General features: G+C 46.7%; 1 protein-coding gene and 1 long non-coding RNA gene across 6 annotated transcripts in view; one reads left to right on the top strand and one right to left on the bottom strand.

The window, feature by feature from the left end:
• Nucleotides 1–376: 376 nt before the first annotated feature.
• LPAR2 (lysophosphatidic acid receptor 2) overlaps nucleotides 377–26172 on the bottom strand; it is a 57260-nt gene continuing 31464 nt past the window's right edge. For all 4 annotated transcript variants that reach the window (XM_081898174.1, XM_081898173.1, XM_081898175.1 and 1 more), the window contains 2 exons: nucleotides 11631–12382; nucleotides 377–3046 (listed from right to left, as the gene is read on the bottom strand). In XM_081898174.1, coding sequence (XP_081754300.1) covers nucleotides 2745–3046; nucleotides 11631–12363 — 1035 coding nt within the window. In that variant the 5' untranslated portion in view covers nucleotides 12364–12382 and the 3' untranslated portion in view covers nucleotides 377–2744. The remainder of the gene's footprint in view (nucleotides 3047–11630; nucleotides 12383–26172) is intronic.
• Nucleotides 12028–15873, top strand: LOC309362595. Of its 2 annotated transcripts, none has more exons than XR_014165020.1 (2): nucleotides 12028–12165; nucleotides 15569–15873. It is a non-coding gene; the product is annotated as an uncharacterized lncRNA (long non-coding RNA). The 2 variants fall into 2 exon arrangements; XR_014165021.1 differs by lacking the exon at nucleotides 12028–12165 and adding an exon at nucleotides 14724–14879.

Below are 26172 nucleotides of genomic sequence, written 5' to 3'. Positions count from 1 at the left end.
TTTGGGCAGGCTCTCTCACCAGTAGCCTATGACAGAGCCAAGTGCTTAACCTACTTCCAGGGCCAACTGAAATGTAGTTTGTCATACAGTTTGCCTTGGAGTAACTGATTTCTCTTTAACAAATAGCCAGCACTGTTGGTTTGTTTGTTTGTGTGTGTGTGCTCCCAAGCTAAACCTTAGTGAGGGGGAATGGGGTATTTACAGAGGCTCACCCACCCAGCCCAGTTTGCAGCATGCTCTCCCCAAGGAAGCACACCTGGCAATACTTAACTAACAGTTACTCCAGTACCAGGCAAAGACTTTCCACTTCTCCCACACCTTTTGAATAAGCCTTTCAAAATAATAATAATAATAATAATAATAATAATAATAATAATAATAATAATAATAATTGTATTTAGTGTCTTTTATTATCATGCTTCCTGTAAACTGATGCTTGGCTCATGTGTTCATTTTCTGAGTTGCGCCGTTATATTGGATTGTTTTAAGATTGCATTGTACATCACTTAGAGGCTGCAGCAGCATTGGCAACCAACGTATGCAATAAAACACAGCTTTTATAAATCCCTTTCTGCCGCAGCTTTGGTAAGAATCACTGCCTCCTTCCACGGTGAAAAGTGGTGAGAATGAATGGTGGAGCCCATGACATTCTCTGCCCACCCTGAACAGCTTCTTCCAGTCACAACCACAGCAGGGACAAAATTTCCAGAGTGCACCTGTGCATGCACAACATAAGACACTTGCTGACTTACACAATGGTCTAGGCTCACCATCCCTTTGGAGTGAGGACTGATCCTGTGCCTTTAACAGCAGCTTCTTCTGCAGACATCGACAGGGAACAGTCCTACCTCTATGCCATGAAAAGTGCCACTAGCTGATAGGTGCAGGTCAGGTGGCTACCAAAGGCAGGAGGCCAGTTTCCCCCCTTCCCCCGCTTAGGTGGCAACATGAGCAGAAGGGCGAAGGACACCTTCGCATCAGTCCAGGCTAACCATATTATTCCAATCACTTTTGTCAGTCTACCAACACATTATTTTATTCTTGGCATATATATTAAAAAACCCATCACAGTTTTCCAGAGAAGGTGTTGGGGGGATGTGCATTGCAAATTGTGAAATTTACACAGTGGAAAAGAAGCATGGGTTCTTCCAACTCATATTTTTGCATATTGATGGGCCAACTCAGAAGAGTGAATGCTTATAGGGGCTGCTGGCTTTGGGACACCTGGGTTCAACTGTGCACATCTGGAAGAAAAGCTGAAGCACAGTTAGCATCGTAATCTCCCTGAGGGGGTGGGCTGAGTTCAGCCACCAAACTTCTGCCTGCTATACAATTATTCAAGGCGCAGGAGCAAACCTGCTGACTGATTCTTCACCCAGTGACTCTAAAGCAACTCAAGGCCAAGCCTGTGGGGGGAAACAATGGCATTTTACAGACAAGACCTCATGATGGAACCAGCCCTCTAACTGGGCATCATGCCTCTGTTTCAACAATGCAGGGGGTCCATTTCCTACAGCAGATGAGTTGTGGGAGCAAACAAAGCCTGGGCAGAAGAATATAATACTTAGCAAGCTAAACTATTCAGTCATCAGCTGGTGGGTGGCCAAAACAGGACCTTCCAGTTGTGAGACTACAAATCCCATCATCCCCAGTTAGCATGGGCAATGGGCAGGGATGATGGGAGCTGTAGTCCCACAACACCTGGAGGGCACCACGCTATCTGAGTGTCAGCTAAGCTGCCAAACTCCACCTCTAAGCATCAACCTTCAAAAAAAGAGAAAAGAATAATTGCTCTTGGCATGCTTAATTCTTGCCTATTGCTGCTGCGGTGTCTGTTCCTAGATAGAATGGGACCATTAATTCAACCTAATTGTTACTGTGGATGTTACCAGAAGGACAGCTGGCAACTGGGCCATCTTGACCTGGAATCTCCAAGAGCATAAAACACAGAGGGGGGTAGAGGTTGTAACAGATTATTGGGGAGTTTGTGCAGTAGCAGAAGGCATGTGGGCTTTTGGGTCTCAGCCCTAGAATGGCTGTGCCAAGAAGGCAGTAATACTGAACAGGCTGGGGACAGAAAGTTCTTCACCCTACACAGAAACATTCTAGACGAGCACCTTGACATAGCAGGCGATGGCACCCCTCAGGACAGCTTGCTTAAAACACAGCACTGCACAAGAACAGAAAGGCAGGTATCCCAGTGGTTTCATTCCACCATTTTTCAAAGACTGTCCAAAGATTTGTGTGCTTAAAAGAACTAGAAAAACAAGAGTCTGTCTTAAGAGCCGCCCCCCCCCCCGTGTTAACAGACAGAGGGAGACTTGCTTGTTAGCTTGGGAAAGAAGCAGCTGTGGTGCAAACCAGTTTTGAACAGGTTCTTAACACAACAGCATTTTTAAGGTGCTTTTCAAGGTGTCATGCAAAGCACGTGTGCTGATTCATTCCTTGGCTCTGTGAACAGTCACTGCATCCCAGATATGTGATCTCTACAGTTACAATACAGCACCATCTGTCGGGGGGGGGGGGGCGCACATCGTCACAGTTGGGTGCTACAAACCAAGATGGCTGTCCTCATCCACAGATACAACAATGTCTCCTACAGACCCTGGCTGATAACCTTGGTCACAGCGCTTTCCCAGTCGCACCGCAGCCATGGTCTCTAGCTTCAAGACAGGCTGGTCTCCCATTGATTACCAAAAAGTTGGCTTCAGACAACCAGCATGAAGGAGCCTGAAAATGGCAGATTAGAGTGTGGAGTCCATCACTGGATGGCCATTCTGAGGCAATATTCTGTGCTCTGTGGTGCTGGACTTGACCGACGCAGGCGAGTACTTTGGCATCCTGTGACAGGCAAAGCAGAGAATCTTCCGAAAAGTGCTGCGCATCTCATTGTCCCGGTAGGAGTAGACGACGGCATTAATGAGTGAATTTATTTCAGCCAGAAGCAGGACATATTTCTCCACCGATAACACGTCACAGCTTTCACAGCCAAGGCCGTCCAACAGGAGCACCACCTGTCCAGGGGTCCAGCAGATAACAAAGGCACCTAAGAACAGGAGAGAGGAATCTCTTTAGAATTTGGAAGAGATCAGAGGCCTCCTGGTTCCAAGGGGCGGGACACTTCTTTGATATGCTCAGCACTTTTTTAAAAAATGTGGAAAATGCTTGCATGGTGGATAAGCACACACTTCTGCTCCCACACTGCTCTGAAAGCAGCAGGAGGAGCCGCCCTCAATGGTATTCCCCGGTTAAGAACAAGATTCTTGCATCAGTCATTCAATCAGAGTTCAGCACAGAGAAAGGGCACAGGACGACCCCATCAGCTCTGCTGCCAGGACCTCTGGCTATTCCTCTCTCAACTGATGCCTAGCCATTGCTGTTCCATAATAATAATAATAATAATAATAATAATAATAATAATAATACCTGCCCTTCACCAGCAGGTCCCAGGGCAGGTTACAATTTAAAATTCAGAATTAAAAAGATCTAGCGCATACTAGGCTACATGAACAATTTTCATCCCAGCTGGTTCTAATAAGAACTGTAACTTTTAAAAGAACTGCTACTTAAACTTGCATTTCTGCTTCTCTCCCCATCCCTTTTTCCTTTTGTGTCATGACTTTTGAGGGGGCTGCCTGACTACTGATCTTTGTGAGTTGTTCTGGGAGCCTTTTCAGCTGACGAGTGGAGTAAATATGCTTCAAAATGACAAAACCTGAAGAAATTCCCTCATCTACGTCATTATGAAAAGCTGCAGGAGCCTTGTCTTCTTCTCCTGGTGATCCTAGACAGCTGCTGGGTAAACTTTAAGAGGAAAAGGCTAGAATTCTCCATCTCTTCTCATGGCTATCAGACTTTCATGGTCTTTATCAAGAGATGCTTTTGCACTACTTTTTTATACAGTACATATATTTAGTGTTGAATCTATCTCAAAAATAGGCTCTGCAAAGTTATCCTCAGGTTGCCAACTGACCAGGGGAAAGCATGTTCAAACCTGGATCTTGTGCCTCCACAAAAGTAGCCAGGAAACTTTTTGACCACATGAAAATAAGCATCCCTCAAAACCACAAACAATCTGCCCTGCTCCTCTAAACACAAATAAGTGTTCATGAAAAATATCCATGCAAGCTTCCCTGGTGATTCTTTTTCTACTCAAATCAAGGTTTATTACAGGCCCCCACCCTGTTCTCAGCTGGAGCTCATTACAGCTGGAGCTCCCCTCTTGCTTCAGCCCACCCCGACCACTCAGCTTCCCCAGCAGAACTCATCCAAGGGTCCTTCATTTCCAAAGCCACTGCTGCACAGCTAGAGAGTAGCCTCTGTCCGACTGTTTAGGATAGCACAGCACACAGGAGCCTAAGAGCTTAGCAAAATCCAACCTTGGGCTTTTCTGAAATTCTGGTTATGCCAGAGGCAGGCGGATACATCTGTGGCAGAAAGCAGGTAGCCAGCCGCATGCCAAAGTCAAGGGCGTGAGAGCCCCATCCATCACCACCTGCATATTGGATTAAGTCAAGCTGTCCTACAGCTTGGGTACCAAACTGATTCTCCTTTGGAAGAAAGGAGGGAGGGAGGGAGCCCAAAAAGGGTCAGCCCACACACCCCAAGGAGCATACGGAGTGCAACATAACAAGCACATTCCTGCTCAAGAACATCTTGTCTGCACTGAACCTCTCACACACAAATGCTTCCTCAGCACCCTCAGGATCTAAACCACTCATTTTCTAGGCACCAAGGACATGACTGTGTTGCCAACTGGCTAAAGGACTCTTAAGGCAATTTCTCAGATGAGTTTGAACTGGTGACAGCCTCAAGCTATAAACATGGGAAGTATCTACAAATTGGGGGAAGCCGCCAGGTTTCCAGAAATACCAATACCAAACAAAAATTAAGGGGAGAAACTACCCCATGAGGACTGAGATGGGTTTACAGCAGAGCTCAGCGAGGACCAGCGCATGCCCAGGAGGAAGGAAGCCACCAGGGGGAAAGGGCAAAGGGGGCTTCAGGATGGAATGGCGTACGTATCCTGACAAGGACGTGGCTAGCTGGAACCCTAAGGGCAGCACTCTGCACTGAAACATACTCTTGCAGGATCCACTTGTGCTGGAAGGCACACAGCAAGGGAGGCCTGAGACCCTCATGTCATCCTTGTGGTCTGTTCAGGGAGCTCAGGATCAGGTTCGCCAGCTGAATCTGATTTCTCCAGCCCCATTTCAGCTTTTGGAAAATGCTAATTTCAACAAGTCACCCACACCAAGTAATGCTTCCAAAACAAATAAAAACACACAATGTTTGTAACTGTAAAACTATAGTGATCAGAATACTGACCCCTTTAATATTTTTAACTCTGATTATGAGGTGTATTTAACTAGAAGTCTGCTTAAAGCAGTGCACAAACTACTGTCATCCAGCAGTTATCTGAAAACTTTCCACCCGTCCTCTCCAGAAGAAAGGTCAAGATCATTCTTCCTTTGTGAAGTTCCTAGCTGCATGAGGTGTCTTGAAAGCTCATACAAACCCAGGCAGATAGGATTACACCATACATAACACCCCTCTCCCCCCCCAAAAAAAAACCTCTAGAGAAGGGATTCTTGTCACTGGTAGTACATCACAGAGAGTTTTATTGGTTTGAGAGAATGAATAAAGAATGAATAAAGGTGCCTTTATTCATGCACCTTTAGCAGCACCTACATGTGACCCTGTAAGCAGGGACCATGACTATTTCTATACAGTAGAAAGTGCAACTTGCCAGTTGCTATCCATCAAGAGGTTAAAAGAGGTTAATCTTCAAAATGGTTTACTGAAGCAAGACAATGAAGCAGCTGGCTTTAAAAAACCATAGATAAAATTAACAACAGTTGACATAATGGAACTGAAAATGGAAGCGGAGACTTCTGGCCTCTTCTTTGCAGCCTCTACTGCAGAAAGGATGTGTGTAGAGCAGCCATTCCCAACCCAGTGTGCCAGCCGCTTTGCGCTACAACTCCCATCAGCAGGACACTGGGCTGGTGTAGAGTCTCATCTATCTCAAAGACAGAAAACAGCTATTCCATGACCATATCATGGAGCCAAACTGAATTTCTCCATCCATCCATCCATGAAACTAGGCAAGCAGATTGTAAGACTATGCCCCCCTCCCCCACTTAAAGGGCTTAGGATCCAGGATCCAAGGCAAGGGAAGAAACAACAGCACTAAAATAGTGACGATGAGGCAGGAGTACTTTCATGCTTTCTATCTTCTAGGAACACTTTCCCTGCTGGGTTTACCATGGAATGCCTCCTCCTCCATTGCTATGGGGGGCATGTTCTAAAGGGCAGTTTTCCCGTAGAGCAGGCTTCCTCAATCTTGGCCCTCCAGATGTTTTGAGACTACAATTCCCACCATCCCTGACCACTGGTCCTGCTAGCTAGGGATCATGGGAGTTGTAGGCCAAAACATCTGGAGGGCTGAGTTTGAGGAAGCCTGACGTAGAGTAACGGCTAGGCCTGAACTCCACCCACCAGTCAAAATGTGTCGTCGCCCACGCCGGATGTGGAATCCCTGGATACAGCCCCCACATGCCCTACATGAATTCACAGCACTCTTTGAGACACACCTCAGTTTACTTCCCCTTCTACTGTTCTGGGGAGGAGAAACATCCGTCACAAGTACCAATTTGACAGGAACAAGTGAAAATGTGTCACCACGGCGGCAGCAGTGGCTCAGAGCAGAGCTTGTCCGTCTCCATTTACTATCTTCCTGAGGACCCTGCAGAGCCTTTCCCTGGAGAAAGGGTCCAGAAAGCATGGGTGGGGGTGGTTCAGTGTGTGAAACCCAAACATCAAAATCCAGGGGTGTGTATTTATTTTTAAAATGAACTGAAAAATGAAAAGAGCCCTGCTTTGTTTTGAATAAAAACAAATAAAATCCCACCCACCCACCCACCCAAAAATCATTTCCCATTTACTTTTATTTGCAGCAATGTTTTGTTCTGGAAAGAGTCTGGCCCACTGTGTACAGTTCACAAAGAGGGCACAGAGGAAGAAAAGTAAAAGTGATAGATTGGAAACACTATACAGTTTAGATAGCAGTTGGACTGTGTTTGTACACCTTTTTAAACTGCCTATAAAACTGGGATTCTTTGCGCCTGCAATTTGGCAGGTATTGTGGCTTGTAGCAAGTAGTCCACGATTGCAATGTTCCTGCCATCTGGATGGCGAACACCAAAATCAGGGCATCAGAAGCCTGTTAGGATTGCCCACTGAAATAAACAGGGGAAACCCTAAAACAAATATACTGAAAAAGAACAGAGAAACAGCCTCCCCTGCCCCGCCTTTGCATAGCCCTTTTCAAAATCCACTTGGCTATGAACTTTGCCCGGTGGCCTAGGGCATCCCGTCGCTCAGCCTAACCATATTACACACAGGGCTGCTGTGGTTAAATGACAGCCTCTGCTCTTGGAAAGGGAGAATGATAAGAAGTAACAAAGCAAGCTGCACAAAGTGAGCCTCTGGTGGTCCAGAGAAAATGATGCAGACAAGGGGAGTTTGGAGACAGCTTGAAGAACCAGGAGCAGGTGCTGTCACTGCAGCAGCAGCAGAGGACCCAGGCGGAAGGAGCTGAATGGCAAAAAGTGCAGAGGACATGAGAAGGGGAGCGGAAGCAGAGAGACAAATACAGCAGGAAATACGGATTGCACCTGCTGGTCCCTTGCCCAGCTTCTACATGTTTGAGGTGGTGTCTGCACAGGATCTAAACATGTGCACTCCAAGGTGCTCAGGGTCTGGTCACGTTATGTACCCTGAAAAATGGAGGGCACAAGTGGCACATGCAGAGCCCACTTGCATGAGTCCCTGTGCATGTACTCCCCCCCAAAAATCTATGTTAGCCTCTCTGTTCATTTGAATTGGTTTCACTTCTGTCCACTCAGCTGGTCATAAGTCGAAATAAAGACAGCAGGCAAAGCCCAGCATCCACACTAGACTTACACCATCATGTACAATGGTACATGTAACTTCAGGTTACAGACGCTGCTAACCCAGAAATAGTACCTCGGGTTAAGAACTTTGCTTCAGGATGAGAACAGAAACTGCGTAATGGCGGCGTGGCAGGCCCCATTAGCTAAAGTGGTACCTCGGGTTAAGAACAGTTTCAGGTTAAAAATGGACCTCCAGAACGAATTAAGTTCTTAACCAGAGGTACCACTGTACTTGTGATATGAACTGGGAAATGAGGAAACCCAAAGGATGCTATAAAAAGCATATCTGTGCTCACCTATTTTTTAATTTTACTTTTTGCTCAGCGGCTCACCTACGAGGCAGTACCACACCATCACATTCAGTTAATCAATTCCAGCCGCCTCCACATTTGTCCTGGAAGCAAGTCCTCTCTGCAAGTGGCTTGTGGGATGAGGGAGGGATGGAGGGGCACAAACCCACCGGTTTCTTATGCCTGAGCACCATCACGCCAGGACTGTCTTCCTTCGAAACCTCCTCACTGTTCCCGATAAGTACTAGGTTTTCACCTACCCTAGGTGAAAATGAAGCTCCAGTATATATAACAGCACTTGTTTCATCCCCAGACAAAATGTGCATTATAAATTCCTGGGGAATCTTCTGCTTTTGCTGGTGGTGCAATGCAAAGCAAACAGCTGGCAGGCCACAGGCTTGATACGCAGTACAGTAAACCTAGGGACGCAGGTGGTGCTGTGATCCTGTTGCTCCATCCCAGCTTCTGCCAACCTAACAGTTCGAAAGCACACTAGTGCAAGTAGATAAATAGGTACCACTGCAGTGGGAAGGTAAACAGCATTTCTGTGCACTCTGGCTTCCATCACGGTGTTCTGTTGCACTAGAAGCGGTTTAGTCCTGCTGGCCACATGACCTGGAAAGATGTCTGTGGACAAATGCCAGCTTCCTCGGCCTGAAAGTGAGATGAGTGCCACACCTCATAGCCACCTTTGACTGGAATTAACCATCCAGGGGTCCTTTAGCTTTTTACTTTACAATAAGGCTGCAAATTGCACACATTTAACTTGTACACATTCAGCTTTATGTGTGTGGCAAAAAAACCCAAACAAAACAAAACCCTAAGGGCAGAGCTTTGAGAAAAATGACTTTGGCAATCCCACCTGCCCTTGACCCAGTGGGTTTTGATTTTGGCTTTGGTTGTGATCCCCAGAAAGTAACCCTTGTGTAAGTTGTGGGCTTACTATACACTGATGGCACTAAATCTGACGACTATCCCCAGTTCCAGGGGCCTGGACATCATGTAACTAACATAATACAACTTTTGCATCTCTTGAATATTTGAACTTCGCATTTCTCATCCTGGTTAACTGCTCATTTTGGCTCTGGTTGCCTAGTTTAAAAAGTCCTGATCTCCCCCAACGCCCCTTGGCCACCCTCATTGGCCACCCTCACTCTAAAGCAGCAATAGGAGCAAAGATATGGGACCACCACTCCGTCTGGCGGCACAAAAACCAGCAGGGCATGCTGCTCCTGCTGCTGTCGTCAATGAGGCTCGTTTGGTGAGGAGTAGGGGTGGGGCCCTCTGGACTGGCTGGCACCACCAGGAGCAAGGCTGGCTCTGCTCCCAGTGTACAGCCAGACACAGCACCACAGCTTGGCTCATCCCAAACCTGGAGCCGGGCCTGTGGACATCCTTAACTATTTAAAAGGGAAAGCTGCTAAAGCCAATATTCTCAAAGAATCAGTGTGGTTACAGAGTTTGGCTATCCGCTTCCTAAAGCTTTATGATCTGAGGAAAAGCTATTCTACGTGAAGAATGAAATTCATTTCCCCTCTGGTGCTGTCATACATTCCTCAGATCATCATCATCTGGCCATTCCAAGACCTCAGGGAGATCCTGTCACACATCCACACACGCCAACACACAGCCGAGATGCTGCATCCACACAGCAGGGGGCCTGACAGCGTTCTCCTGACTCCCTCCAAGCCCTCGGGGAGCCAAACTTTGGCAGACTTCTCTGGTGCAACCCTGTCAAGGCCTGGCTCAATTCCAGCCCTGCTTCCTTTGGGCAAAGTCAAATATTGTGTGCACCACCCCACCAGAAAGAAAGAAGAAAAAGCTTAGCCACTTCTGGGGTGAATCATAGTAGCTGGCTCTTTCAATTCATGCTAACTTGGCTTATGTCTTGAAAGTCACTAATTCAAAAGCCCTCATCACCACAGATGCTTCCTGCTAGCTAGGGAAAATGGGAGTTGTAGTCCAACAACAGCTGGGGACCCAACTCTGATGCAACGTGGCCCCTGCACACTTAATCAATGGATGGCATGGATCCCACTTTACTTCTTAGCCTAGGCATTGCAAAGCCAGCCACTGCACACTTCAGTAGCTCTGTGAACTGGTCATCTTGGAGAATCATTCGGAGAAACACAAGCCAGCAGCTGATCACTACAAGGATAAACATGGAAAGAGGAGAGCACAAACTCAACCAAAGTCCAGTGGGAGACTCCGTGCACACTTTGTGGAGGGCCATCAATACTCTTTTGAAGAGTTGAAGGTTAAATAGAGATGAAAATAAGTAAGACCTTGATCATCCCAAGAGTATGCATGCAGACACATGGGAAGATCTAGGGTGGCATTATCAAACCAGTTAGTTGCCTGTGGAGAGTAAGAATTACCTCCTGGCAGCTAAGAGTTACAGAAGCAAGTTCTTCCACCACCATTTAAGCCCACAGAAAACTAAAGTAAGGGTGTAGTAGACTCAACTAAAATAAGGCCGGGTAGAGGAAGAAAAAGAACAGTGTGGACTAGTACAATTTGTAATGCAAATCCCCCAGTAACCACCGTTATAAACTATCAAGGGTTGAACTATAGATTTCAAAGGGAGACTGCAAAGAGACAAAAAGATGGATAAGGACAGATAAAAAAATAATGTTTATATTCTCAGGATTGCTGTACATTCCAAGACAGTGGTCTGGGGGACAGAAGTGTATTTTGCCAGACAAAATGCCTGTTGCCTTGCAAAATAAACCCCTGGGTGTGCACGAGCCAGAGGTTCACTGAGGCTTGTTTCAGATAATCCAGGTGGCAATTTGGCATGAGTGACTATCTTGTCATAATCTGCTAAAGGCATAAACCTTGCCTTGGTTTGGAGATGAGTCGGTTCAAAGGGTGGCTTCCCTGAAGCAAGGCAGCCCTGTTTAGCAAAGCTTTTAATGTGTGACATTTTAATGTATTTTTAAATCTTTGTTGGAAGTCACCCAGAGTGGCTGGGGAGACCCAGCCAGATGGGCAGTGTACAAATATTATTATTATTATTATTATTATTATTATTATTATTATTATTATTAAAGCCAGATTTGAACGGGGATCATCTCTCATTTCTAGTTTATGGGCCACCAGAAGGCAATCCTTGGGACAGACCCACCGAAGGATCAACCTGGTGCATTATATGTTGAGATTGTAACCAACAGACCAAGCTAATCTCTGTCTAGAACAGAGATATCCTCCATTCATTTTCATTCCTTGAAGCTGGCATTTCAAACAGCCAACAACAAGGGACACCTACCAATCCATAGCCAAGGAAGGTGTCAGCAGAAGCAAGTAGTCTGCATCTGCATCTTTCCCAGAAAGAAATTCTTGACTGCAAAGAAACTGTAGGTCTGATGAGACATTTACTTACTGAGGATAATGATAACTGTCTTGATGAGATTGATCATGGTCTCCCTGTAACGCGGATGGAAGCTGGTGTGCCTGGACATGCGAGCCATCTTCCTCTTGACGTAGATGAAAATGTGAGTGTAGACGACCACCATGATGAGGAAGATGAAGAGGTTGGAGATGGCCCAAAAGGTCAAGTACCTTCGGCTGTAGAGCGGAGCCATCCTTGAGCAGTCCTTCAGGCTACACAGACAGTGCCAGCCGTACGAGGGGATGAGGCCAAGCAGCAGAGCTGTTAGCCAGATGCAGACAATTAGGATTATGACTCGCTGGTTGGACATCTTGCTATGGAGCTGCATGGTGAACACTGTCTGGTGCCGCTCCACCGCAATGGCCAGGAGGTTGACCACAGAGGCTGTCAGGCTGGTATCCAGGAGGCTCTGCCTGACAAACCAAGTCTTGAGAGAAAGCTGGGCTGTGTTGGGTCCCGTGTGGAACATCAGGAACAAATAAGCAATGCCAGCAAAGAGGTCGGCAGCAGCCAGATTCCCCAGCAGGTAATAGATCGGATAATGGAAGCGCTTGTTGATCGCAATGGCTGTAATGACCAGCAGGTTGGTGAGAAGCACAATGATGCTGACCGTCAGGCCCAGAACCACCACCAGAACATCCTTGCTCCTCCACACTCGGGACAGTTCCTTGCCACTGTTGTTGTAGAAGAACTCAATGGTCTCGTTGTAGTAACACCTGGTCATCTTTTCAAATCGTCAGTCCCTGTGGTAGAGAGAGAAACAAAAAGAAAACAAGTCTTCTGTTCAGCTTGCCTTTAACCTTGGAGAGAGGGCAGGGAGGCAGGGCCAGCTGGCATAACATTTCCTGCTCATCTGAGGCACAAATTGCTCTCCAGTTTCTCATCCCCAAGATAAGCACAAACTGAGTTCCCCCCAATCTGCCTGTCACCACAGGGCCTGGCTCATTTAAGATAAACTTGTGTATTGTATGGCTGCCAGCAGCGTTGGCCCAAGGCATTTTGCCACTTGAGGCAAAACAGAAAATGGTGCCCCCTGCCTCCTCCTCCTGAGGCAACTGGAAGCGGCCTGGGGAAGCCCTGGGGTGCTGGAAGGAGGCAGAGGAGAAAAACGGCCAGAGAGGCCAGGTGGCAGCACCATCAAAGGTCCCACCCCCGGGTGACATGTTGGCAACCCCTGCAGTTGCTTCAATCATTGTTTACTGCATACTTTCATCTTTCTCCAATTCCCCTTCTCACATGCTTAATTTTTTTTTTTAAGAAGAGAAAAAGAAAAGTACAGGAAACAACCACTTTGTGTGCATTCAAAGCATGTGTGATCATGCATGACTGCATTGCTGTGACCTCAAAGTGGCTGGAAAAGGGGGAAGAAGCAGAACAGGAGGGGGACGGGGCAGAGTGGGCAGAGTGGACTCATGTAAGCTCCACCCACGTGCGCAATAAACCGCAACACAACCCCCACGCAAATCAACCAACTGAAAGGCAAATAGTTTAATCTATTGCCCCCCCCCAAAGAAAACCCTGGAGCCCACCAGAAGTTTTGTGCTACAATTCCGATCAGACCCAGCACAGTGCTGGCTGAGGCTGATGGAAGTTGCCGTCCAAAACATCCAGCACGCACCCAATTGGGGAGGGAAGGCTGAGTTTCCTGTTCCCCAGAACTCTTCTATCATGTGTCCAGGACATGTGCCACAGCCACTGAAGCCGTCCGCACACAGTTCAGGATGCAGTTGTCACAGATGGTCGCCGCCAATTCTGTTTCAAACACAAAAACCAGGATTAAACGCCAGCTAGTGAATGAGAGGTAAGTTTGGGAATTAAGCCTACATGCTCAGTCCCTCTTCTGTTTCCAAAAGATACCCTTCTAAAACCAAACTTATTTTTTAAAAATACAAATTCAAACCTTTATCTCAGCAAGTTCACAATTCAAGCTTTGGCATTTACCATTTGTGCTACAATTGTGCATAAAACAAAAAAGGAACAATCCCATGTATAAGCGAAATTATACAACTCCCTGGTATTCCACCATCCCTTGGGAATCTGTTCCACATAGATATGTGAGGAGAGGTTAGCTAGTAATCTTACAACTGCCCCCAACTATTTATTTATGTTTCAAAAAATGCTGACAAAAGAAGCAAAAAGAATTCTCTTTGGAATAGCTAATGGAGTAAATTACCGTAGGTGCCTGTTTCATTAACAAATGGGCAGAGGTTTTAAATAATACACCTCACTGGAAGTAACCTTATTATGGAAGGAATTTAGGACATTGTAAAAGAGTTGGCGTCTAGTTATATTAAGGCTGCCATCCACAGCATGGATTGGGCAAAGTTCCAACTGAATTTAGACGTCAGCATGCAATAGATCAAGTGCTTAACATGTAATGTGTTTAACATCAGGTTCTGTCCCTGTACTCTTAGCAATGCATGAAGGAGGCTATTACATGAGATATTTAATAATGGAAATTAATCTCTTGTATTAATAGGATTAATTAGCTGTTTATGGACAAACTCCTCGTGGAACATTTGATCCCTAGGGCATGCATGTGCATGTCTATTACATTCCATTTAGTATTAGCTGAAGCAGTTACACAAAGGAATGCTATTTGGGGGGCTACATTGAATACTAAGTGTGTCGGGAAGGGGGGGACATAATAACTGTGCTTAGAATAAGCTGCACAACATTTGCATAACTGAAGTGTAGAAGCTGGGTGTTTGGAAGAATTGCAGATGTTTTGGCAGGGATACATAGTGAAGGCAAAGGGCAAGGAAGAGGAGACTCCAATGTCTTCGGCACGCAGAGAAAAAACTTGAAGCCTTAGCTAACACCTCTTGTGGCTTCTTAGCCGTGTTTGAAATTAGCCAGGCACATTTCAACAAACTCAGGATTATTTCAAAAGTTGTTTGAGGAACTATGAAACACACCCCACCAATTATCCAGGAATTGTTATTCAAGCATCTCGCATCCCAGCTAGCTAGATCTTCCACCAGCCCATGGATCAGCCCAAACCTTCTCTCCACTTACATGGAAATGGGTGCAATTGGAGCACCAGGGCTGTTGTAAGGCTGCTCTTTAACAGGCATGGCTTACCCCAAAGAATCCTGGGAACAGGGATCTATTATGAAAACCATTCTGGGGTTGCTGTTCTGTGCAGAGAATAGGGCTCTCCTAATAATGATCTGCAGTTTCCAGGAGTGTGACGGAAGCCACTATGTGGTATAAAAACACTTTCGATGTCTGGTGCAGGTGTGGTTAAGACTGCTCTCCCCACTTTGATAGGTTCTGCTCAAGTAGCAGATGGAAAGCAGGAGAAGATTCAACCGGTCACTGAAAGTGCTATTTGCTCCAATCTCTCATGGACATCTAGCTGCTAAAGGCCCATCCACTCTTTGAGAGAGGGAAACAAAAAGGAGCCTCCTATGCTAGGAGCCCAACTCCAATTTGTACTTAAACATTTAATCTGTGTTAAGGGGAATAAACGGGATAAGAGTTTTCCACTTTGGGCCTAAATCCTTTCTAATCTTTTGCTAGAAGCCACCCAGAGTGGCTGGGGAAACCCAGCCAGATGGGCATGGTAGAAATAATAAATTATTATAATATTATTATTATCCTTGAACTTGGGGGGGAACAGTCCCACCCACCGAATGTGGCTTGCAGAAAATGAGAAGCCCACAAAGGATGAGGAACGCCAGAGAGTCAGGCTTCAACCTTTGCTTCACCCACAGTTTTGCTGAAGAGGCAAAACTCTTGGGACAAGACAGAGGCCAAGCCTGGAAAATTTGCCCAGATCTGATAAGAAGAAAGCCTTCCTCAGGAATATTTCCTCCCCAAGTTGTGGGTGTGGGAGATGCTGCCGCCAACATTTTTTGTTGCCACAGCTGTTCTGCCTCAAAAATTATCAAGCAGTAATGATCTGGGTTTGTTTATCTCTCCAGGGCCAAGCAGCAATCCAAGGGCACTTTGCTGCCTAGGGGGCTTCAGCTGCAGGATTTTCTCTGGCATTCATGGCAAGCGGCTGATTCCAGGACAGGCGCCTGCTAAAGAGCCCCCGGGAGGCAGAGAAGGCAGAAGAGAGAGTGGGTGTTTCAGAGACAAGATACTGGGTGCTGGTCGGGTTTCACCTACATCATCCCTACACAGATGTAGGAAAGCTATTATGAAATCTATTCTGTATTTTTCATTCTCTTCTTTAATTTTAAAAGAAGAAGCAGCTAATAAAACAAACGGATAAGTTCCTCTATTTGAAAAGTGTGCTTGTTTTAATTCTATTTTTGCAGAATTTTAATACTCTAACTGTATTTTATTGTAATTCCTAATTTGTATTTTGGCCCCCACATTGTTCTGCCTATTCCTAAATGACCTAGAAGAGAACTTAATGGACCCAGATGGACACATTCCAAAAATAGGAATGAGAAGGACCCCTTTGTTGTTGTATGCTGATGACGCAGCCATCATCTCGCGTTCCAGGCCGGGCTTGAATTATCTGTTGAGGAAATTTTCTGATTACTGTTCTGGAAATGGTTTATCCATTAATTATGAAAAATCTAAAATCTTAGTCTTCGAAAGAAGATTCTCCCAGTCTAAATGGGTGCTGGATGGCCATAACCTCGAACAGGTAAAATACTTCAGTTACCTAGGGCTCACATTCCATCATACAAGATCTTGGAAGCACCATTGGCAAACCTCCCTTCAAAAGGCGGAGATTACAAAGCTAGCCATACATAAATTCTTCTTCACAAAGGGCGGCAAATATGTTCCAGCAGCCTTAAGGGTTTTCAACGCAAAGCCCATTTCCCAACTCCTGTATGCAGCAAATGTCTGGCATAATGGGGACCTGCCAAAGCTAGATGGCTTTCAGGCAAAATTTATACGATCTCTGCTGCAGGTACCTAACTGCGTCCCCAACTCCGTACTTCTGTTGGAAGCTGGTGAATGCCCAATTTCAGCTAGAGCATGGTGGGCTGCCCTAAGACATTGGCTCAGGATTTCAGTGTTTAATCTAGGGAAGGGTCTGTACCAACATTTGACCAATGAGGAATTTGTCAGCAAATGGCAGAAAACCATGGCTAAAAAAGCCACCTCTATTGGTCTGTCTCCCCCCCAACTGTATTACCTGGGCTATGAAGGCGCCCAAAAGGCTTTAAAGCAAAGATTATGGGACAATGCACACAGTGACTTGCGATCTCGGTCACACGCAGTCTGTAGTCCACTGGCAGCAGGAGTTCAATATGGGTATGTCTTTGAGTTAACACCTTACATCAAAAACCTGACAGTACCTAACTATCGAAGCCTTTTCACCAAGGCCAGACTGAATGTCTTCCCCTCTGCAGTGCTGGATGGTAGGTTGAGAGGAGTTCCCTACCAGGACAGACTTTGCTCGTGTGCTCAAGACATCGAGTCCATAAATCATATTTTGTTACATTGTGCGAAGTATGAGCAGGCCAGGGCTGAACTGATACTACCCTTGCTGGTGCCTTTCCCGGGAAAGTCAGGCTCACTATGTCAGGTTCCTACTGGAAGACCGGACAAAAGCTAGAACTTTGGCAGTGGCAAAGTTTTTATCGGTGGTTGAAAGAACAAATGAGCCCTATATTCCAAACAAAGTGCTTGATTAACCTGGAGGCAGGCTGTATGAACTCTGTATTGATTTGTAATGTTTTGTTGGTCTCTGGACCGTAATAAAGATTGTTTGTTTGTTTTGTTTGTAATTCCTAATTACATAAAAAGTTATATTAGATAGGAAATTGGGATAAAGTTGTATGACGGGTCATATGCAAATATCTTCACACACCCACACACCCTTTATCAACCATTAAAAAAGAACCCAGCACGGGTAATTTGCAAGGAGGACTGTAGCTAGGTAGCAGAGCACATGTGATGTGTGCAAAAGGTCCCAGAGGGAGAAGAGTAGGGATGTACAGTAATCCTGCACCCTGCACACATTTAATTTGTGCACATTAAGCTTTACACGCTTGGCAAAACTTTAACAAATACAGTGGTAACTCGAGTTACAGATGCTTCAGGTTACAGGCGCTTCAGGTTACAGACTCCACTAACCCATAAATAGTACCTCGGGTTAAGAGCTTCAGGATGAGAACAAATTGTGCTCCAGCGGCGCAGCAGCAGCAGGAGGCCCCATCAGCTAAAGTGGTACCTCAGGTTAAGAACAGTTTCAGGTTAAGAACGGACCTACGGAACAAGTTAAGTATTTAACCCGAGATACCACTGCAGATAAAAAGGGGGCAGAAAGGAGGAAAAAAACTTTGGCAATCCCACCCACCATTGCAGCCAATGAGTTTTGGCTATACATGATTTTGGCTTCAGGCGCAATGTTCGGCACACAACCCCTGCAAAGGTTGAGGGCTTCCTGTATGTTACTCATTATCAATTGCACCACAGACATTATGCAAGAAGTGTCTCGACAGGAGCACTGCAGTAACTAACCTTGATTCCAGTTTTTGCTCTAGAGAAATCATATTGCTCAGTTCACAGGTTATAGTTCTGACTTAGTGGTGAAGTACCACAGGATTCAACTATAACCACAATGTTCATACCATTATCATAATGTACAAATACTTCTCAGAGCTTCTAAGGTAACTGTGGAGGTCTGGTCTTCCATGCCATGAATGGAATATGGGCAAGTATACATTATTCTGTTCTATATTTACATCTTCTGTTGAACCCATCCTCATGAGGTTCCTCAGCCCCCATACATCTTAAAGGTAAAGGGACCCCTGACCATTAGGTCCAGCCATGGATGACTCTGGGGTTGCGGCGCTCATCTCGCTTTATTGGCCAAGGGAGCCGGCGTACAGCTTCCGGGTCATGTGGCCAGCATGACTAAGCCGCTTCTGGCGAACCAGAGCAGCACAAGGAAACGCCGTTTACCTTCTCGGTGGAGCGGTACCTATTTATCTACTTGCACTTTGACGTGCTTTCAAACTGCTAGGTTGGCAGGAGCAGGAACCGAGCAACGGGAGCTCACCCCATTGTGGGGATTCGAACCGCTGACCTGATCAACAAGTCCTAGGCCCTGTGGTTTAACCCACAGCGCCACCTGCGTCTTAAGTCTCAGGAAATAGTGTAAAAAGGAAACTTCTGAATGCTGCTTGAGCACAAAACCATTTCTCTGATCCTGTACATGGATTCCAAACCGTGCTGAACAGTTGATTCCTTTTATCAGAAATACCGCATATCATTTAGACTGATCAGCAAAGCAGAAACATGAAAATGTGGGTGCAAGGCCTGCCCCCCCACTTGTATATCAGTTTGGACCCAACTGGCTCAAAGCCAAGGATGCTGATTAAACCTATTTATGGATTGCTGTGATTCACCCCAAGTGTTTTGAGTTCCAGCATAGTGAGTCGTAACTCAGCTAAGCAGCCCTTAACTATAAACACCCCCCAAAAAGAAAGGAAAGGAAAAAAGATAATTTTGTGTTATGAGCATTTTATCTGGGCTTGACCATTCACAGATTGGCCATGGGCATTTACGTTAAAAAGAGACAAGAGAGGGGCCTCTAATTCTTGGGCTTTAAAGAAATCTATTCAATGTGATTAAAAAACCAACAACAATTAAGCACATCACAAGCCTTAACAGCTAACAATACAAAACTCCTCATTCCAGTCTGTTAGAGTCAGTACTAATTTGTGGCATTTTAAATGCATCTGCAACTGCCCTAACTGGAAATGCAACGGCAATCATTCCGTCCAAGGTTAGCAGAATCGGAGAGAGCAAGCAAGGCCGCTGCTGGGGGTGTAGAATTCCAGCTGGATAAGTGTCTTAGACCCACATTTTAGTCTCTAGCTAGGCTTATGGATGAACTGGAGATCCTGTATACGGAGCGTAGCAGTTAGGTCCAGATTAACTAATGTGGAGCAGAACTGGAATCCCAGTGAACTTTTTATAACTTTTTATAACTTTTGCTGCTGAGCATTCCATAATAATCTGGGAAGGGAGCCCAGTTCCAGTTTGCCTGGTCCCAATCCATGGCCTTGTCACAGAGAAGCCTTGGCCCTCAACCGCTGGGGTTTCCAAGGTCAGGGAATCAAATCCAGAATAGTCATCTGAGGGCACCCCTTTCTTTTTTTCTGATGCCACATGTGAAGGGGCCATCCTTGGTGACACCCTTGGGTGGAGGCATACACTCCCACATGCCAATTGCCCACAGACACACACTTCAGCCCTCAAGGGGTGCACAACACCAGCCCCCCCCCCCCCCGCACTGCACACCTGTGGCAAGATGAGGGCCATGCTAATAATCTTCAACCACTTTTATCAAATGTACTGTAAGTGTTGGAATAACTTCTCTCTCTCTCCCTCTCCCTCTCCCTCTCTCTCTCTCTCTCTCTCTCTCCACACACACACACACACACACACACAGCTACCTTCACAGCAATCCTGTAAAATAGGTCAGTATCTCATCCTTACTTTTACTGTAAGATGCTGAAAGGCACCCACAAGATAAGGCTTTGGTTTTTAAAAAAACAACGGCTACTCTGAAGTAAGTAAAAGGTAAAGGTACCCCTGCCCGTACGGGCCAGTCTTGCCAGACTCTGGGGTTGTGCGCCCATCTCACTCAAGAGGCCGGGGGCCAGCGCTGTCCGAAGACACTTCCGGGTCACGTGGCCAGCGTGACATCGCTGCTCTGGCGAGCCAGAGCCGCACACGGAAACGCCGTTTACCTTCCCGCTAGAAAGCGGTCCCTATTTATCTACTTGCACCCGGAGGTGCTTTCGAACTGCTAGGTTGGCAGGCGCTGGGACCGAAAGACGGGAGCGCACCCCGCCACGGGGATTCGAACCGCCGACCTTTCGATCGGCAAGTCCTAGGCGCTGAGGCTTTTACCCACAGCACCACCTGCGTCCCTTCTACTCTGAAGTAGCCTGTAGTTAATTCCTGAGGGCTGGTCTGTGTATGAACTACAAATTCTGGCAGACTGTGTATGAACTACAAATTCAGTGATAACTAAATGCCTTCTGCACATGCATAGAAGCATAAAGGTAAAGGACCCCTGACAGTTAAGTCCAGTCACAGACGACTCTGGGGTTGCGGTGCTCATCTCGTTTTACAGGCCAAGGGAGCCAGTGTTTGTCCGCTCCACAGACAATTTTTCTGGGTTTTGTGGCCAGCATGACTAAGCCGCTTCTGGCATAATGGAACATCAAAATCAGAGCAGCACTCGGAAATGCCATTTACCTTCCTGCTGGAGCAGTACCTATTTATCTACTTGTACTTTTTTGGGGGGGTGCTTTCAAACTGCTAGGTTGGCAGGAGCTGGGACTGAGCAATGGGAGCTCACCCCATTGCAAGGATTTGAACTGCTGACCTTCTGATCGGCAAGCCCTAGGCTCAGTGGTTTAGACCACAACACCACCCACGTCCCTTAATGCCTAGAAGCATACTTACCATATTCTAGGGCTGACATCTAGCAAGATCCTCAGAGGGATGTATAACAATGATATGAGGCTGACATCACAAGAATGCCAGTTCCACCAATAACAAAGTTGGTAAATAAATCCCAAAGCTATTCTGAGAAAAGCACCGAGAAAGGATTGGCCCAGAATATGAGGGCTATCCCTGGGAACAGTTTAAACTCACAGCAGGTCTGAGAACCCTTAAAATAAGTTTTGCAGCTCTTGTTGGCTAGGCAGATAACATCCTTGCAGCAAACAACATCTGGGGCCAAATGGGATGAATAACTGAGTCTTTGTCCCTGGAGGATCAGTTAATCCCCTACCAGATAGAAATGACCTCTCCTCCAAATATCCCCAATGCAACAAGGGCAAGAAAGAGGCTTTTCTTATAGACAGTTGCGTCTATAGGCTGCCTGCCCCCTCCGGCCCTAGGACGGAGAGCCGGAGCATGGAAGCCTCCATCCAACAAGAGAACAGCCAAATAAAAACCTTCACTCTTGGGCCCCATCTGTACTAAACCTTTAAAGCAGCATCATACCACTTTAAACAGCCATGGCTTCTCCCCAAGATTCCCAAGTTTGCTGACAACTCTCAGCAGCCTTAACCAACAGCAGTCCCTGGAAAAGCCAGGACTCTTTTAAAGTGGCATGAAACTGCTTCAAAGGGATAGGGAAGACAGGGCCTTGTACAGTTAACTGTACTGAATGGGAGCGTAATGGCACAGCACTGCAGAACATGAGGAGCATCACCTGCTGAAACCTTCTCCAAGATGCGGGACTCTGTTCTTCCAGTCACCACGCCAACTGCTCCAACAGCCGCTCCCAAGGCACAGGGTGCCGACCTTAGCACACAGAGAGGGAACCTGCGGCCACCAGACATGATCAGAATCTGCTCCCATGAGCCTTGCCAGCCTTCTCAGTGGTCAGGGATGGAGCAGGCTGAAATCGGGCAACACCCGGCCTGCCACAAGGGTTAATTCTAGAGTTTATAGAGCGGAGATTGCCCCCGCCCTCAAGCTCACAATAGAAGAAGACATGGCATCCAGGGGAAAGGAGCAGGAGGGATGCTCACCTCCAAAATGTGAAAAGCTTCCTCTCCTGTTTTCACTGCCAGGATCAGGAGCCTCTTCCAACCAGATGAGGAACTAATTGAACCAGGAGCACAGTTGGGGCTGCCTAGTGGGTCAAAGTTTGGGGCAGGATTGGCTCCACATATTGAACAGGCAAAGGGCTCTTTAACTCCTTCCCTCCCATGGGAACAGCAGCAAGGAGCCGGGTGGTGCTATGTTGATAGAAACTCTTCTGCATGGTCACAAGTGAGGGGAAGAGAAGGAGTTAAAGCGCCCTTTCTGACAGAGTGAGGGTCCCAGTAAAGGGAGGCTTCTTCTAAAGGACTTTGTTTCTTTAATTGTGTTATTAAATTACTACCCCGCCTTTTCTCCAAAAGGAGCCCAGGTCTGCGAACACCAACAGAAAGCAACAATATAATTAAAACTAAGAATAAAAAAATACATTTAAGACATTTAAAAACAATTAAAGATAATTAAAAATAACTAAAAATATGTAAAATGTCCACATACACTTACAGCTCATAATTTCAAGATTGTCAGGAACAGAATCTGTTGTTTCAAGTGCCTCATGAAAGCGAATGATAGGGACGGATGCATTGCACCGGGGAGGACATTTTGCCAATGAGGAAATGCTACCCGGAGGGCCCTGTCATGAATCCACACCAAATGGGCAGCACCCAGAGCTTTTCTGATGCTTATTGGGGACACTGGGGCACGCACTCTTTTAGGTACTTGGTTCCAAGCAATTTAGGTCCTTGTATGCCAATATGAGCCCCTTGAATTGGGCCTGGTAGCTCACTGGCAGCCAGCGCTGAACTTTTGGTACTGGTGACACATGGTCCCATCAAGCTGCCCCATTTACCAACCTAGCAGCCAGTTTCTGCAGTAGCTGCAGCCTCTGAGGCATCTTCAAGGGCAGTCCCAAGTGGAGCACATGGCAGGAGTCTAGGAAGGAGGTCACCAGAGCAAGGGCAGCTGAGGCCAAGGTGTCCGAATTCAGAACTGTCTGCAGCTCTTTCGAGACAGTGGCCATAACTCCCTCCTGTCGTGAGGCATGAACAGCTCCCTGGCCCAATCCTGAACCCACTTGTTGCTGTAGAAGACTGCTTGTGTGGAAGCTAAAATGAGCCCTTGGGTTGCCAGTTGCTTACCCATTGCAGACAATTAAGTCCTAGAATGGTATCACTGCAGTCTACTATCTCAGTTGCTGAAACACTTGCAAAAGTGTATTCACATTTACTGCAGTGGAAACTTATTTGTGAGAAAATAGGCTACCAATTTCTGTTTTCTTCTTGCTTGGTCTGAACAGAAACCTGAGCAGGACTGAGAAATCCATGAACACCCACAGTTTAGCTATGCGATGGCATGACGATGGCAGCATATGTACCATACCTTCAAAATGCATTTACAAATGCAGCTTGTTAAGGGTGCTGGGATGTGTACCTCTGTGAGGGGTACTCTGGTTCCCAGGATTCTCTGGTGGAGTCATGTGCTTTAAATGTAGGCTGTCTTAAGTAAAGGGACCCCTGACCATTAGGTCCAGTTGTGACCGACTCTGGGGTTGCACTGTTCATCTCGCTTTATTGGCCGAGGGAGCCGGCGTACAGCTTCTGGGTCATGTGGCCAGCATGACTAGGATGTCTTAGCAGCCTATTAAAGATCCAGGAGCCTTGCATTTGGTACCCTAGCAAAGTCCCTTGGAGCAGCCTTTCTCAACCTGTGGGTCCCCAGATGTTGTTGAACTACAACTCCCATCACCCCAGCTAGCAAGGCCAGAGGTCAGGGATGATGGGAGTTGTAGTCCAACAACATCTGGGGACCCACAGGTTGAGAACCACTGCGGCTTGGAGTAAGGACAAGCTGCTGTAATCTTCTCTCTCAACCCTGGTGTGGTGCATTTGCTTCTTCCCTTTCTCTCCTCTGCCAGGGAGTCAACGCATTCATGCTGAGTAACAGGAAACCCCTGAGAGGGCTTTACCATCCCAAAGCCAGTGTTTGTTTGGTTGCAGATTATTTCCCTTGGCACCTGGCTTTCTCAGCCAAGTTGCTTGATGAACTAATTAGGTAGGCAAAGTACATTCTGTAACTGGGAAACAACACAACACAGCAAACAAATGAGAGGAAGATCAAAAACAATGTGCCAAACTCAGCAGCTCCTTTCTTTCCATCTCCTAGTGAGATGTCCCATGTGCAAATTCAGTTCAGATATTTGTTTGTTTTCAACTGGTGTCTGGATACCAGTGTTTAGTGGTTTGGTTTCTAAACGATTTTCGAGACCTGCCCAGAAGTACACTGACTGGGAAGAGCTGACTTAAGAACACAAGAAGAGCCTACCGGATCAGGCCAGAGACCTAACTAGTCCAGCATCCTGTTCTCAGAGTTGCCAACCAGACGCCCAAGGGAAGCCTGAAAGCAGGATCTGAGCACAGCGGCAGCAACTCTGCCCACTTGAGATTCCCAGCCACTGGCCTCCTTGAGGGGAGGCAGAACATCGCTGCCATTGAGAGGCTTCTCCTCCATGCATGTGTCTAATCCTCTTGCAAAGCCATCCAGCCTTGATTTCAGCGGTGGCTTTGTGGACTGCTCTTGAGCAAGTTCCTTTCCCTAACCAGAGAACCTAAACTGCATAATGAAAAGGATTTCCCGAGTCGCAGGGTTCATTTGAAGATGAATTTACCTGAGATGTCCAGAGGAGGGCAACCAAAATGGTCAAAGGCCTGGAAACGATGCCTTATGAGGAACGGCTAAGGGAGCTGGGCATGTTTAGCCTGGAGAAGAGGAGGTTAAGGGGTGATATGATAGCCATGTTCAAATATATAAAAGGATGTCACATAGAGGAGGGAGAAAGGTTGTTTTCTGCTGCTCCAGAGAAGCGGACACGGAGCAATGGTTCCAAACTACAATAAAGAAGATTCCACCTAAACATTAGGAAGAACTTCCGGACAGTAAGAGCTGTTCGACAGTGGAATTTGCTGCCAAGGAGTGTGGTGGAGTCTCCTTCTTTGGAGGTCTTTAAGCAGAGGCTTGACAACCATATGTCAGGAGTGCTCTGATGGTGTTTCCGGCTTGGCAGGGGGTTGAACTCGATGGCCCTTGTGGTCTATTCCAACTCTATGATTCTATGATTCTATGAGATGTGTACATGAAAATTGCTATCAAGTGTCTGATGACAATGAGAATCAGCCTTAGCTTCCCCAGGCTTTTCCACATCCATGAACAGATTTGCATAGCTACCTGTCTTGCCTGACGGAGAGTTCTGTAGAAGAGGACTGCTCCTTGCTTATTTTGTGACATTTGCCTGGTCCTAATAAAGGTACTGCCCAACTGTGGAATTTGGAGACCTTCATTTTTGTTTGCCTTCAATTTATTAGGATAGGACTACTTGGTTGACTGAAGAACAGCAAATGACCCCCCCCCCATGCCAAGCTGCTGCATTCCAAGTGCTTGTTTTGACCTATAAAGTCTTTAGGGACCTTAGGAACTCTCCCTGCCTCCACCCACTCAGCTGCCCTACAGCAGTGGGTGGGCTTTCTGGGCAGTGCAGAGCCTGCGGGCACTCAAGCCACCACATCTCTCTCAGGATAGATGTGTGGTTCAGGTGTGCTGCAGGCCCCACAGTGTGTGCCGCCTGGCATTTTGTCACCCCCCTGAGTGGTGACACCCGGGGCATCCCGCCCCCACCACACACCCCTTCCTCCGCCCCTGGGAACAGGTTCCCTTGAAAGGTGGGAGATTCTCCTTCATTGGAGGTTTTTAAGCAGAAGTTGGATGGCCACGTGTCATGAATGCTTTGAGATTCCTGCATTGCAGAAGGTTGGCCTAGATGATCCCCAGGGTCCCTTTCAACTCTACAATTCTGTGATTCTCTGTTGGTCTCCCTGCCTTTCACTCTTCCACTTCTAAAGGGCACCAGCCACCACTACGACAACTCACATTCTGGCTGTAGCTGATGGGAACTAGAGTCTGACAACCATGGGGGCCACAGATTCCCCATCCTTGTTCCATAACATGAACAAGGCCACCTAAAGGCACAGGAGAAAGAAAGCAGAAGCCG

The sequence above is a fragment of the Podarcis melisellensis genome (genome assembly GCF_964234715.1).
Source record: "Podarcis melisellensis genome assembly, chromosome: 2".
Lineage (NCBI taxonomy): Eukaryota > Metazoa > Chordata > Lepidosauria > Squamata > Lacertidae > Podarcis > Podarcis melisellensis.
Note: the sequence above shows the minus strand (reverse complement) of the source record. Positions and strands in the feature narration are given on the sequence as shown.